The sequence below is a fragment of the Phodopus roborovskii genome, unplaced genomic scaffold (assembly GCF_943737965.1).
Source record: "Phodopus roborovskii unplaced genomic scaffold, PHOROB, whole genome shotgun sequence".
NCBI classification, from domain to species: Eukaryota; Metazoa; Chordata; class Mammalia; order Rodentia; family Cricetidae; genus Phodopus; species Phodopus roborovskii.
This window is the reverse complement of record NW_026126693.1, coordinates 2,823,507-2,837,668: the sequence shown is the minus strand read 5'-3', so window position 1 is coordinate 2,837,668 and position 14,162 is coordinate 2,823,507. Positions and strand designations below refer to the sequence as shown.

Sequence of the window (14,162 nt, the reverse complement as noted above, 5' to 3'; positions counted from 1 at the left end):
GATGTACACCACCCACCAGCCTTCTGCCTCTTTTTTGAGGAGTAGAAATAGTTATCTGAATTAAAAACAAACTATATGACAAGTGGGGTAGAAGCCAGTTTTTTACTTATTGGAGAAATGAATTATTTCAAACATAGTATATCTTCATTCACCTATTAGCTAAATTGACTTATATTTTCAGACTTACATTTCCCCTATCTCCTAAATCGCCCTCAAATTCAATTTAGACAGTATTCTTTCTTTGTGTGTCTTTTGAATGCAGGTTTTTAATTATTACATATAAGACAAAGTTTGTTTTTCTTGCTTTGAAAGTGTATTAAACATACTCATGTCTTTGAGAGAGCTCATGGAGAAGTTGTGCTTACTACTTTAGACAAGACCTCTTGGCTCTCATGATAAGCCATATACATTATTGAATGGTTCATTGTTAATTATGTGTTTTAGTAAAGTGAACTGTGTTCATCTCATTTTTCATAATTTAATAATGTTTTGGTATTTCTAAAAATTATTCACTTTATTGGTGTTTTGCTTGCCGTGTATATTTGTGTGACAGTGTCAGATTCCCTGGAACTGGAGTTGTGAGTTTCCATGTGGGTGCTGGAAATTGAACCTGGGTCCTCTGAAAGAGCAGCAGTACTCATAACCACTGAGCTATCTCTAGCATGTCTCCCCCCCCCCCACACACACACCTTGTTTTTTGAAACAGGGTTTCTTTGTGTGACCCTGATTATCCTGGAACTTGCTTTGTAGATCAGGCTGACCTCGAACTCAGAGATCCACCTGCCTCTGCCTCCCAAGTGCTGGGATTAAAGGTATACACCTCCACCACTCAGCCTATGTTTTAGTATTTTTGTTTATACATGTGTACCAATAATTTATTGGTGTTTAGACTGACTATTGACATAGGTGATACTTAAGTATCTGATTTAAATAAATGTGTATGCACAGGAAACTTATCTGCCTGTATGACATAGAAATATTACCTACCTAAATTGTCCTTTGTTATATTTCAAAACTCTTGCAAAATTTGTGTCTTACAACATAAGTTGATTTTACTTCCCTTCCTCTTTCTTCCCCTCTTGTCTTTACCTCCCTTCTCTACACCTGTGTTGGGGGTCAAACCCAGGACTTCATAAATACTAGGCAAGGGATTCTACAGATCTGTACACTCAGCTCTAATTTCTCTATTTAATAGTCTTATGGCCTGTCATACTCATATGGTCACATGCAGATCTCAAACCAAGGATATAAATGCAGAATCATTTAACAGAGTTTCGTTTGGTATTATGGTATATTCGCTACAGTTCAGATGGTAACCTTAGCTTTAGTTAAAGATTACCTTACTGAACTACACTCATGACCACGCTTCCTACTGTGATGTTGTTAATGCATTGAAGCTACTAGAGCCTGAGAATGGTGGAGAGTAAGTTTTGACTTTTAGTTTTGTTCCTCTAGGGCAGTGGGCCTCAACCTTTCTAATACTGCAACCATTTAGTTCCTCATGTTGTGGTGATGCCCAAATATAAAATTATTTTGTTGCTACTGTTAAGAAATTGTAGCCCGGCAGTGGCTTTGACCCCAGCACTCAGAAGATAGAGGCAGGTGGATCTCTGTGAGTTTGAAACCAGCCTGGTCTACAAGAGCTAGTCCAGGATAGGCTCCAAAGCTGCAGAGAAACCCTGTCTCAGGAAAAAGAAAAAGAAAAAAAGGAAAAAAAAAAAAATCATAATGTAAATATCTGGCACAACCCAAAGGTTGAGAATTGCTGATATAGGGGATTGATAGGACCTGTTAGGAGACAGACAACAGTAAGACCTTCACTATAAGACAGGGTATAATCTATACATTTTGTGATTTAGGACTTGGTTAGTGAATATGAGCCATGAAGTTTTAATGGATAATGAAGAAGTTAAACCTGGAATCCTTGTTAAAAAAAAAAAAATGTTGTTATGATAAAAATGCAAAGAATCAATGCTTGTTGATTATGATAAAAATAAAATCCTGATGTCTTCATGTCTACATGTCTAACTTTTAATTAAATTCATGTCCCTCAGGTAAAAAGAACATATTCTCATGGTACTTACAGAGCTGGCCCCATGCGGCAGATAAGCTTGGTGGGAGCCGTTGATGAAGAAGTGGGGGATTTCTTTCCAGAGTTCCTGGACATGTTGGAGGAGTCACCATTCTTAAAAGTAAGAGGAAGTCTTAGCATTCTACTTGTGTGTGTGGTAGTTGATACAGATGAATAGTTGTATAGAATTAGTTTTTATTAATTTTATTTAAATCCGAAGAAGAAAAAGGGAGGAAACTGTAATCTTGTGCTCTGTGTGTATGCAGTTTCTCAATCTTTATTGTAATGGTAGAGTGAAAGGGCTAGCCAGCAAGTAACATTGCCTGTCAATGCCACCTGGTTGTTTTTTGTAGATAATTACAAGAGGATTTAAGATATAGTTTAAGAAGGAAGGTGTGGTGGGTTGACATTGTGGGAAACTGGTCTGGGGAATTGTACAGTTGTAACAAATATTCAACTTATGCTCCATTATGTAGTCTATAAGATTTCTAATCAAATTCCATTTTACATATTTATTTTTAATTTTTACTCATTATTACTAGTACATGTGGGCTTAGGTTGAGGCACATATGTGCCATGAGGTGCATGTCTGCTTTGTGGGTTCCCCCTTCCCCATCTTTTTAAGTTTTATCTCTGTTTTAAACATTTGTATGAGTTGTGGTTTTGAATTCAGGTTACCCATTTTGTGTGCCAAGCTCTTACTCAGGCCCTCCCTTTTAGTTTTGAAACAGCTATTGCATTCTTACTATGGGTTTCCTGGGGTATCCCATTGAGAGAGAAATCTCTGAATTGGGTGGTTAATTATTTAATAGTAAATAATTCAAGGATGAGTATGAACCTCTCTTGAAATGTAGGACCACAGTACAAAGCACAAGGTCAGACTGGCTTCTTCTGTGTTACTTGGCATCACTGATTTCCTGCATCCTGTGTTTTACTTTCATTTTCTTTTATTGTTCTTTCTTTTCCTCCTTTATAGTTTTTAGGCTTTTTGTTTCTCTTTTTCTAGCTAGTCATATCAAGTACTTTGATTATGATCATTAATCAATATTTTATAGAACATTACTGAAGTAAATAGTTGCTTCAAATTTTATTTTAAGCATTGTACCTAGAAAAATGTGTCCTCCTTTCAAATGGGACTATGAGGTGATGAAAAAAAAAAAAAGCACATTATTCTAATCTGGTAATCTTTCTTTCATTATCCCTCATTTTTTAAAAAAAACTCAGTTTCTGCTTTTAGACCAACAGCCTTTTCAAGAAACTACTAGACAAATATTAGGTATTTTTTATGTCATTGGAATTTGATTATCACAAATTAAGGAAACATTTGATTTTTTTTTAACTCAAGCTTGTCTTCAAGGTTGTTGTGTGGAGACCACTTGCTAATTTTTCAACTTATTAGAATTATATAACTGTGTTTGTTAGAAAGAAAAGTGACAAATGATGAATGAATGCATTGATTCATACATCTAACAGGGTGAGTCAATGAACCATCTGAGTGTAATTGTTCTTCTAGTATGTTTGAAGCAGAACCTTTTGAAACTAAGTATATGAAAAATAGGGATATATTAATCTAGATGTATTTAAAGTGCTTAAGTTGTATATGAATTTATACATATACATATACAATGGGAACAGTTTTTTCTTCTCCAGTCTAATTTTAGCCTTTATTAATACAGTGTACAGATTCTTAAGAAGAACTAAAGAGTATTTCTTTTAATTATCAGGTCAACTTCTTATTTTTTCTTTTGAGATTTCAATATAATTACATTATTTGCCCCTTTTCTTTCCCACACCCACCCGTATATCCCTCCTTGTAATATTTTTAGTACATATTTGAAGATATATTTTGAAAGGAACTAATTTGTGTAATCATTTGTTTCTAGTGTACATTGCCATGGGGAACACTATCTAGTCTAAAATTAGAGAGTCGGAAAGATAGTGATGATGGTCCCATTATGTGGGTGCGCCCAGGAGAGCAAATGATCCCCGTGGCTGATATGCCAAAGTCACCCTTCAAAAGGAAAAGGTTTGTTGTACACATCTTTATTAGAGGGGATGGCATGGTGTGGGGTGTGTGTGTGTGTGTGTGTGTGTGTGTGTGTGTGTGTGTGTGTCTGTGTCTAGTGAAGAAGGAGAAAACATTTACAGCATAAGGGGAAGAAAATTCCCAAAATAGGCCATACATTAATATACTTGGTTATAAAACATAAACAATAAATGAGACATGAGAAATAAGCAAAGGAGAGTAAATTACAGCTAGGAGTGGAGATGTCACTCGTACAGAGAAATAAACTTTTGAACAAATATTCAAAGCTTGCATTAAGAGCTAATGTTATGGGATGACATGAAGGAACACAGAGAAAGGGAAAGTCCACTGTCTCCAGATGGAGGAAAGTCCACTGTCTCCAGATGGAAGAAGGGTGATGGGCACTTCAGTGGGTTTTTCACTTCATTGGACTCCTAACACTGGTGAGAATGAGTTTATATGTTTTTTTTTTTTTTTTTTTTTTCTCTTTCTTCTCTCGAGATAGGATTTCTCTGTGTGGCTTTGGAGCCTGTTCTGGCACTCACTCTGTTGGCCAGGCTGGCCTTGAACTCACAGAGATCAGCCTGCCTCTGCTTCCCGAGTGCTGGGACTAAAGGCATGTGCCACCAACACCTGGCTGATGGTAGTATATTTTAAAGAAACAGAGTCAGATCTCCTAAAGACATGTTACAGATTAATTGATAAACAGTACAATGTTACCATAAAACTTAGGAGCCTAAAGACATTTTCCTAGCAAGGCTAGAACAAACCAACCCAGCCACCCAGTAGCAGTACTGTCTAGAGGAGAATAGGTCTCAACAGCAAAGACTAACACAATTATTGACTGGAGACTAAAGCTAATGTACCAAGGATATTTCCCAAACTAATGAGATCATGTACAAATCCAGTAGAAAAACCATCACTTGGCAGGTAAGTTTTATTTGATAACGGGGGTTTATTTCTGTTCATTATTTTGTCAACAATAAAAAAGGATTACAGACTTACAGGCCTATGAACTAAGCCTTATATATATTGTTTATGGAAGAGTAAGCGGTTACAGTTTTGTGAAAATAACATCTGTGACTTCTTACCCTTTGGAAAATAACACTGAAGAAAGCTGGTATGTAGGGATGTTAATTGTGGTATTGTTTGCCGTAAGAAAGAAATTTAATTTTGTCTGAATGTCCACCATTAGGGAATGGTTGAGTATATTTCTTTTCTTTCTTTCTTTCTTTTTTTTTTTTTTTTAAATAAATGGTAAAATACTCTTTAGATCTGGAAGGGTATTTGTATTGGTTACATTTTAGGTTGCCATGACAATCTCTTGACAACAATTTTAAGGAAGAGGCTGTGTGTATTATGTTTTGAGAGGAGTACCCACCATGGCAGCAGAGCATGAGACATTTGCTCATATTCCAGCCACATCAGGAACATAGGAGTGCCAGTGCTCCTTGAACACTCCCTTTGGGAACTCCTTTGTTTAGTTTGGAGCTCTAGCTGGTGAAATGGTGCCACTTGCATTCAGGGTAGGTCTTCCTTCCTCAGTTAAATCTCTCTGGAAGTTTCTTCAAGGACAAACCTAGAGAGGTGTATTCTAGGTGATTACTCATCCAGCCAAGCTGACAAGATTAAACATTACAATATCCATGACACTTGAAAAGAGCAAAATGTGGGAAATCAGTGTAGAGGGAATAGGTAAAAAATGAGCGCAAAATCCCCATACTCTTACCAGGTAGGCACTATTTGGAGATTTGACCCTAGTGACCCATGGTTTCTTCTACAGTCATCTGGAGCCCAACTCTTTAACAGCCAGTGGTACCTGCACAGATAGCCAATATCATGAGAAATAATGCTGCCACATTTATGCAACAAAGTATTAAAGTTGCTCACTTACCTATCCAAACAAGGAACAAATGGCCCACAAGACAAGACCAGATTACCCCCCTCCCCAGAGGCTCTAAAAGAAAGTCCACTGCATTTCAGCATTTCAGATCTGTAGTCCCTTTGCTAGGCTTGCTGCAATGTATTTCCATCAGTTCTCTTTGTGATTGATTTCAAGTCCTTCAAAATTTGTATCTGGCTTTCCAGAAGACTCATTCTATACTGTAACCAGGGATGAGTCTAATAGGATTATTTGAGACAGGGTCTGTATATGTGTATATATGCTCAACTAGCCTTGAATTTGATTCTCCTGTCTGAATCTCCTTACTGCTGGGATTGCAGGCATGCATTACCCTTCCCTGTTTTTTTATTTTGTTTTTATGGGGAGGGGAACTTCCCGTGAATATGTATTTGTGTTGACAGTATGGTGGCTCATGAATGTCATCCCAGTCAGTATTCAGGAAGTTTAGACAGGTAGATTACTATACGCACAAAGGGATTGGTGGGAGTTCAAAGTTACAAAAGGAACTTTGGCTCAAAAAACACTGATATTTGGTAAACAATGGATAACACAGAAACTCACAACTGGTCAGAGTGTACTGAATAAGTGTCAGTATAGTACTCATCCCTAAATGGGACATTAATAACACCCCATTGCCCAGAAGGCTAATACAGGATTGCTGCATTTGTGAACTTAAAACAGCTATGGTTGCCTGCAGAAGATCCAGTCAGTTAACATTCTAGCATGGAGGGGACATGAGCCCCGACTCTTAACCGTTGACAGCTGATGGCTTCTGAGGGAAAGGCAGTCCAGTTTTTTAATTTTTTTAAACTTTTTTTTTTTTTTTTTTTAAAGATTGTGGTCCTTGGTAGGTCAGGTCAGCTGTGTCCTGGTGGGTGTTTGTTGACTGATGAGCATATGGGTAGCACAAAATGGACCTGTTGGGTTATTAAAAATAAAGACATAAAGTTGTGAAGAGGTGGAGACATGGGGGGTAGATCTGGAAGGAGTTATAGGGAAGAGTAGGAGAAGAATATGATAAAAATATATTTTATGCATGTGTGATCTGAAAGAATTATTAAAAAAATATATTTTAGAAACTGTGTGCCTGGAGAAAAAGTTGGAAACATGTACAGTAATCATAGAATTGGAGGTGCTATGGGAGAGTGTGGCTATTTAAAATGATTTCAGTGGTTACATGGATTATTATAAACAACAAATCAGGGTCTGCAGAGATGGCTCAGGAGTTAAGAACACTTATCACTCTTGTAAAAGACTCAGGTTCTATTCCTAACACCCACATGGTGGCTCACAAGCATCCAAGGCCAGGGAGCCAATACCTTCTTTTGGCTCTGAAGGCATCAGGTACACTTGTGATGTACTACTACATATAAGCAGGCAAAATATACACATATATGAAATGAATAAATCTAAAACAAAACCAAAACAACAGGACAAGATGTCATTGAGTAAATGGGAGGTCTCTTAACTGCAGGGATTGTTGGGCTTGTTATATGGTATCTACTGCTTCAGAGATAATGGAATCAATTAGTTAATTTCTAGTTGATAACAATTGTAAAATTGTGTTTCTTTTCTTGGAAGTTATTCTTTTCTCTTTTTTCAAAGATTACGTTAAAAATGTTTTAATTCCATGTTTTTGTTTGGGTTTTTATCGGTGTGAGTATGTGCCCTGGAGGACACACCTCCTTGATCTGGAGTTACAGGTGGTTCTTAGCCATCCACCATGAGCTCTATAAACTGAACTCTGGCCCTCACCTCAGTAAGAGCAGTCCTAGCTTTAACTGCGAAACCAGGGTTGTTGTTATTGTTATTATTTTGAGACAGGGGGTCTCTACATGGCCTTGGGTGTCTTGGGACTCCTGTGTAGATCAGGATGGCCTTCAACTTAGAGATTTGCCTGCCTTAGCTTCCTGAGTGCTGGGACTAATGATGTGCCTCATTACATCTGGCTTATTTCAGGATCTTAAACAACTTTAATCAGAAATTCTGTTGCCAGAATAATATAGACACAAACTTTTAGATGTAATTTAAAAGGCTCATCAATCTCTCAAGGGATTTCTGTGTACTCCAGGGGTTAGAGCCCTTGATATATGTGATGCTTTCATGGCCTGTTGCAGTCCAGATAATAACAGAACTCCATACTGCTTGTGTTAGGGATCTGAATGTGATGTCAGCTTGAAATCTGTTAGCTTTCCTTCAGAAAGCAACAGCATGATCTAACTTTCTGACACACATAGAATATTAACCACAAACAGCAAAAAAGTCTATTATAGCCCGATAAGGCGAACGCAGGGATGCACAAAGCAACCAGCAGTAGAGAGAAGAGTTACAACTAATGAATGACTCACAGGAGGATATATGAGGAGGAGGAGAGTGACAGATTATGGGGGGAAATCTAGACTCGCAAAAACACATTGCAGAGGAAGAAAATGTTAGCTTTTGCCTAGTGTTGGTATCACTCTTTTGTCCCTTCTGTATACTGACTGGAGGAGACACCTCTGCAATGCATGAGGATAAGTGGGTAGCAGGTTCTGTGTGCTTATTGAATTCTAGAAGATGAGTGGACAAGAGGGCCAGTGGAAGATGGCTGTCTTGCAAAAACAGACCTGAAGACTTTGTTTCTGCCTCTAGTAAACTTTTTTGTGGAGCCACTGCCCAGGTCTTTGTTGTTGACTTTGTAAGTGTATGGGTGGTCTTTTCTATTAATTACTTTGTATTTTTCTTTGCAATTCTCCTGTATTCTCCTTTACTATACATAGATAGTACCTGGCCTAAAGCTTGTGTCATATGAATATTGAATTAATACATTTAAAAATATATTAGCCAGTGGTGCTACACTTAATCCCTATGTTCAGGAGTCAGAGGCAGGTGGATCTCTGTGAATTTAAGGCCAGCCTGTTCTACAGAGTGAATTCCAGGACAGCCAGAGCTGTTACCCAGAGAAACCCTGTCTCAAAAAACCAAAAAGGAAAAGAAAAACTGTAATTCTAGAAGTATGTGTTGCGTTAAGTAAGTGTGAAATGGCCTTGACAGGTATAGTTTTTGTTTGCCTTTTTTATTCACTTTAAGAATGAAATCTCTCTTTTTGTCTGAAATTATGTGGTTATGAAATATCTGGTAAGGAAACAAGTCTCAGTATTTAAATGCAAATCTCTTTTTTTTAAAAAAAAAATAAAAAACAGAACTACCAATGAAATAAAAAACCTTCAGTATCTACCTCGAACCAGTGAGCCCCGGGAGATGCTGTTTGAAGACAGGACCAGAGCTCATGCAGATCACATAGGACAAGGCTTTGAGCGACAGACAACAGCTGCTGTTGGAGTGCTGAAGGCTGTGCACTGTGGACATAGGTACATAGAACTACTGGTTTTTAAATTTTTTTTAAAAAGATTTTTAAGTTCTTATTTTATGTGCCTGAATACCTTACCTGAATAGCACATGTACAGTGTCTGCTGAAGCCAGAAGGCATCCGATGTCCTGGGACTAGAGTGACAATTATGAGGTTCCACATGGGTGCTAGGTATAGACCTGAGTCATCTGGAAGAACAGCCAATGCACTTAACTACTGAACTATTTATTGCTCCAGCCCCCACTATTGCTTTTATTTGTTAGTGACGGTTATACTAGGGCTTAAATCCAGCTTCTTGAACATACTATGGTTCTCTTTTCCCCTCCCTCCCTCCCTCCCTCCCTCCCTCCCTCCCTCCCTCCCAGCCTTTCTTTCCTGGCCTGCCTGCCTGCCTTCCTTCCTTCCTTCCCTCCCTCCCTCCCTCCCTCCCTCCCTCCCAGCCTTTCTTTCCTGGCCTGCCTGCCTTCCCTCCCTCCCTCCCTCCCTCCCTCCCTCCCTCCCTCCTTCCTTCCTTCCTTCCTCCCTGCCTCCCTGCCTCCCTCCCTCCCTCTCCCTCCTTCCCTCTTCCTGTGTCTGACTGTCCTGGAATTCACTATGGTAGATCATTCTATCATGCTAGCTTCAAACTCTCAGAGCTTTACTTGCCTCTGCCTCCCAAGTGCTGGAATTAGAGGTGTACGCCATTTAAAACCTTTATTGGGCCAGGCAGTAGTGGTGGTGCACACCTTTAATCCAAGGGCTGGGGAGGCAGAGGCAGGTGGATCTCTGTCAGTTCAAGGCCAGCCTGATCTACAGAACTAGGACAGCCAGAGCTACACAGAGAAACCTTGTTTTGGGAAACAAAACAAAATCCTTTATTGGAAATGTTCATAAATAATTTCTCTTTGCTAGGGAAAATAATTTCATTTGGCTCTTATATTTAGATAGTGTAACAAAATGAATATTTAAATTGCTAGACTCTGAGTTGAGTGAAATAATTTCCTTTTCAAAATGGTTAAAGGGAAAACTAGATTTACTTGGTTTTACTGTATGCCCATTTATACATGCCTCAGTTTACTTTGCTGTTTTTGGCTTGTATTGCATGTTTACCATGTGAGGGCTGTGAAAACAATAACATTCTTAGGGCATTTAGTTAGTGTGTGCTAAGTCTGAGACTCTTTCCTCTGATGTCTGCTTCCTTCCTGTTTCTGCTTGCCACAGTATTGGGTTACAGTTGCAGAGGGTTTTTGCTTGGCTTCTTACATAGGTCTTAGGATCTGAACTCAGGTCCTTGACAGCTAGCACTCTTACCTGTTGCACTCTCCTTGACATCCAGAAAGAAACCATTCTTAATTCTGGAAATAGTTTTAAAACTTTGTAGCTTTTAAGGTTTTGTAAAATTTCCATATAGGGACTTATAGTACTGCTTTGTAAGTTAATACTAAGTAGTGTACAGTGCTGTTGTGCCGCTGTGCAGAAGATTCCTGAGTGATCGGAACAACTTGTCCACTTAAAGCCTCACTGCTGTTTTGTAATCTTTTAATATAAAGACAGGAAAAATAATTTTGTTATTAAGCATACCAGTTTGATACAAAAAAATTGGAGATTGATTTATGAGGCCCAGGAACTTGTATTACAGGCAATCCTGTGTTGCCTTCTGTGGGTGCAGGGAACTAAATCCAGACCCTCAGAAGAGCAGCAAGTACTTCTAACTGCTGAGCTATCTTTCTGGCCCCAACTTAGTGGGTAGGTTTGTTTGTTTTTGTTTATTTTTATTTATTTTTGATTTTTATGAGACATGGTCTCTCCACATAGCCTCCACATAGTCTTAGAATTCACTATGTAGACCAGGCTGGCCTTGAACTCACAGAGATTTGCTTACTTCATGCCTGGTGCTTCAGCACTTTTTTGAGGTAGCATCTCACCACGTTGCCCAGGCTAACCTCACACTCACAGACCTCATTTTTCAGCTTACTTGACTGCTGAGATGCCAGTACTTTGCTGTGCCTTGTTTTGCAGTCTCCTGTCAATAGGACAGTGTGAATTATTAATCAGATTATATAACTAAGGACTGCACAGATCCAAGTGTTTGCATGTTTGTTCATGTGTGCAGATGTGGATACACACATGTGATGGTCCCCCCCCCCCCCGTTTGACACAGAACCTGTTGTTGTTGAGCTTCTGGGTAAGCCAGGATAGCTGCCTATAAGCTTTCTGGAAATCTCTTGTTCCCAACTCCCATCTTATCCAAAGAATTCTGGGATTACAGTGCTCAGCTTTACATGGGTTTGGGGAATCTGAACTGGTTCCTCACATTTGCTTTAGTACTTTGCCTGTTGAGCCATCTCCTTAGTCCATGGTTGTACCTCATGAAGTTGGGGTAAAATTTACATTCGGTAAAATATACCAACTTTAAGTCTGTTGCTTGTTTTGACTAATTTATTTAGCTGTGCTACAACCTCAGTGAAGATGTAGAACATTTTTGACTTTCAGTATTTTTGCAGCTAACTACTCACCTCAAATATCCATTAATCTTTCTGTCTCTATAGGTTAATGTGTTAGGTAACTTCTGTTGTTTTGTTGTGATAAAAATGTCTGAGAAACAGTGTAAAGAAGGGAGGTTTTTTGTTTTTTGTTTTGTTTGTTTTTGGTTTTTTGAGACAGGGTTTCTCCGTAGCTTTGGAGCCAGTCCTGGAACTAGCTCTGTAGACCAGGTTGGCCTTGAACTCACAGAGATCTGCTTGCCTCTGTCTCCTGAGTGCTGGGGTAGGTGCACCACCAACGCTTGGCCTTTTTGTTGTTGTTGTTGTTATATTTTGAGTTAAATACTGTTTTAGAAGTATTAGTTCATGGTTGCTTGGTCGCATGTACTTGGAGAACACATCATGATGGCAGGATTATTAAAGAGTTGTGTTTTTCTGTCCACACTTTAATTTTCTTCTGGTTTGTAATGTCTTTGAAAAGTCTGCACTCCAGTGACTGGTTACCCTCTTTTTCTGTATGTAGTATCATCCATGATCTTCTTTCACTGAACCTTAGGAATTTGGTTATGTTATAATTTAAAAAACAATTTTTTTGAGATTGTATTTTAATTACAACATTTCTCTCTTCCGTTTCTTCTTTCCATATATCCCTCTCTGCTCTCCTTCAAATTCATGGCCTTTTTTCATCATTTGTTTGTGTGTGTGTGTGTGTGTGTGTGTGTGTGTGTGTGTGTGTGTGTGTGTATTTGTAAATACATACCTATCCCCAAATATAACCTGTTGCATCTATATTTTTCTTATATGTATGTTTCCAGGGCTGGCTGTCTGTCACTGAACAATTAATTTATGCTTTTCCCAGGGGAGGATCACCTCTCCCACTCCCTGTTTAACTCAGTTGCCTGTGTAGGTTTGAGGCCTCATGGGCTTTCCCCCATGTACTTTTGCATGCCTGTTGATGTCTTTTTTGGTGAGACTTCATGGGTGTAGCTTTTGACATTATCAGGAAACACAGTCTCATAGCACCGCCCATGATCATCTTTTGTGGATGTATTAATTGAGAACAGGGTTCCACCACTGCATATTGCTTGGTTGTGGTTTCCTTTTTTATTAAGCTAGACCCTGTTAGATTTTCCTTACATATTATGTTGATTGGAATTTGTCTCCAAAAATTTATTTTTAGCATCTTTTGTAAAGAGGTTTTCTAAATTATGAAGAATTTAGAAAATTTTCACAATTTATGTCTCCAGTGAGGAATATGAGTATTGTAATGGACATTTCTTAATTTATTGTTACTAAGACAATAAATTAATAAATATGTACTAGTAACTACAGCAGTGAAATAAAACACAGCAAGAGTCACATAGGAGTTGCATCACCACTAATACTAGGCCCAACCCTACTTAGCATGTAGAATCCTTTAAGATTGTGTGTGTTCAGGTAAACAGTTATTATCTTCTATGGAATGAGAAAGTATTCACCTCTATTTTTTTTGAGAGTATCATTCTGTAGCTCAGGTTATAAGCATGAGCCTATAAAAATGAGTTATTAAATGTTCTTTTTTATGAGATGCAATATGATATTTCAACACAGGTATACACTATGTAACAGAGCAAGGTAGTGGTTCTATATATCACTTAAAACCACACCATGCACCATTTTTGTGTGGTGGGAATAAAGACTTCTCATCAGCCTGTTTTGCAATATACATTAAATGTTAACCATGGTCACCCTCTTGTACTAGAGAATATTTCCTGTTACTTTTCCTTGACTCACTCTCTCCATTCCCTAGTCTTCTACCTCCCAGTCTCTGACAGCCAGCATTCTGTGCTTTGGCCAAGATCCTTTTAGCTTACACATAGAAATGAGAACACGTGCGTGGTGTATGTCTTTCAACTTTTTTTTATGCAGCATTTGCTATTTAAACACTTAATTTAAAAAAATGTACTGTATTTTAAAAATGAGATGTTTAGTTTTTATGGTTTATATAATTTACTGATCATTACTACAGTGATACTAAAGTGAATAAAGTTGTTAGTCTGTTCAGATTGAAACCCATAGTGTAAACTCCTGATTTAAATATATGAAGTGGTTTTCTTTATTTTAAGAAGATTTTGGTTTTGATCATAAACTAGTTTTGTTTGAATTTATTAAGGCCTTAATAGAATGAAACATTAATGGAAGGTTCCTTTATTATCTTCCTCCTCCTTTATAGGCCTGATCAACCTCGAATAACCAAAGATGTAATTTGTTTTCATGCAGAAGATTTCTTAGAAGTAGTTCAACGAATGCAATTAGATTTACATGAACCTCCACTGTCCCAGGTAAAACTTAGTAATTACCAGTTTTCATTT

The 14,162-nt window shown here is 38.1% G+C and overlaps 1 protein-coding gene across 1 annotated transcript in view; it reads left to right on the top strand.

Annotated features, from left to right (window-relative positions):
• Rsbn1l (round spermatid basic protein 1 like) overlaps window positions 1–14,162 on the top strand; it is a 57,138-nt gene that overhangs the window by 40,961 nt on the left and 2,015 nt on the right. Inside the window, exons 4-7 of the mRNA XM_051174801.1 lie at window positions 2,055–2,192; window positions 3,955–4,097; window positions 9,183–9,350; window positions 14,024–14,132. Coding sequence (XP_051030758.1) covers window positions 2,055–2,192; window positions 3,955–4,097; window positions 9,183–9,350; window positions 14,024–14,132 — 558 coding nt within the window. The remainder of the gene's footprint in view (window positions 1–2,054; window positions 2,193–3,954; window positions 4,098–9,182; window positions 9,351–14,023; window positions 14,133–14,162) is intronic.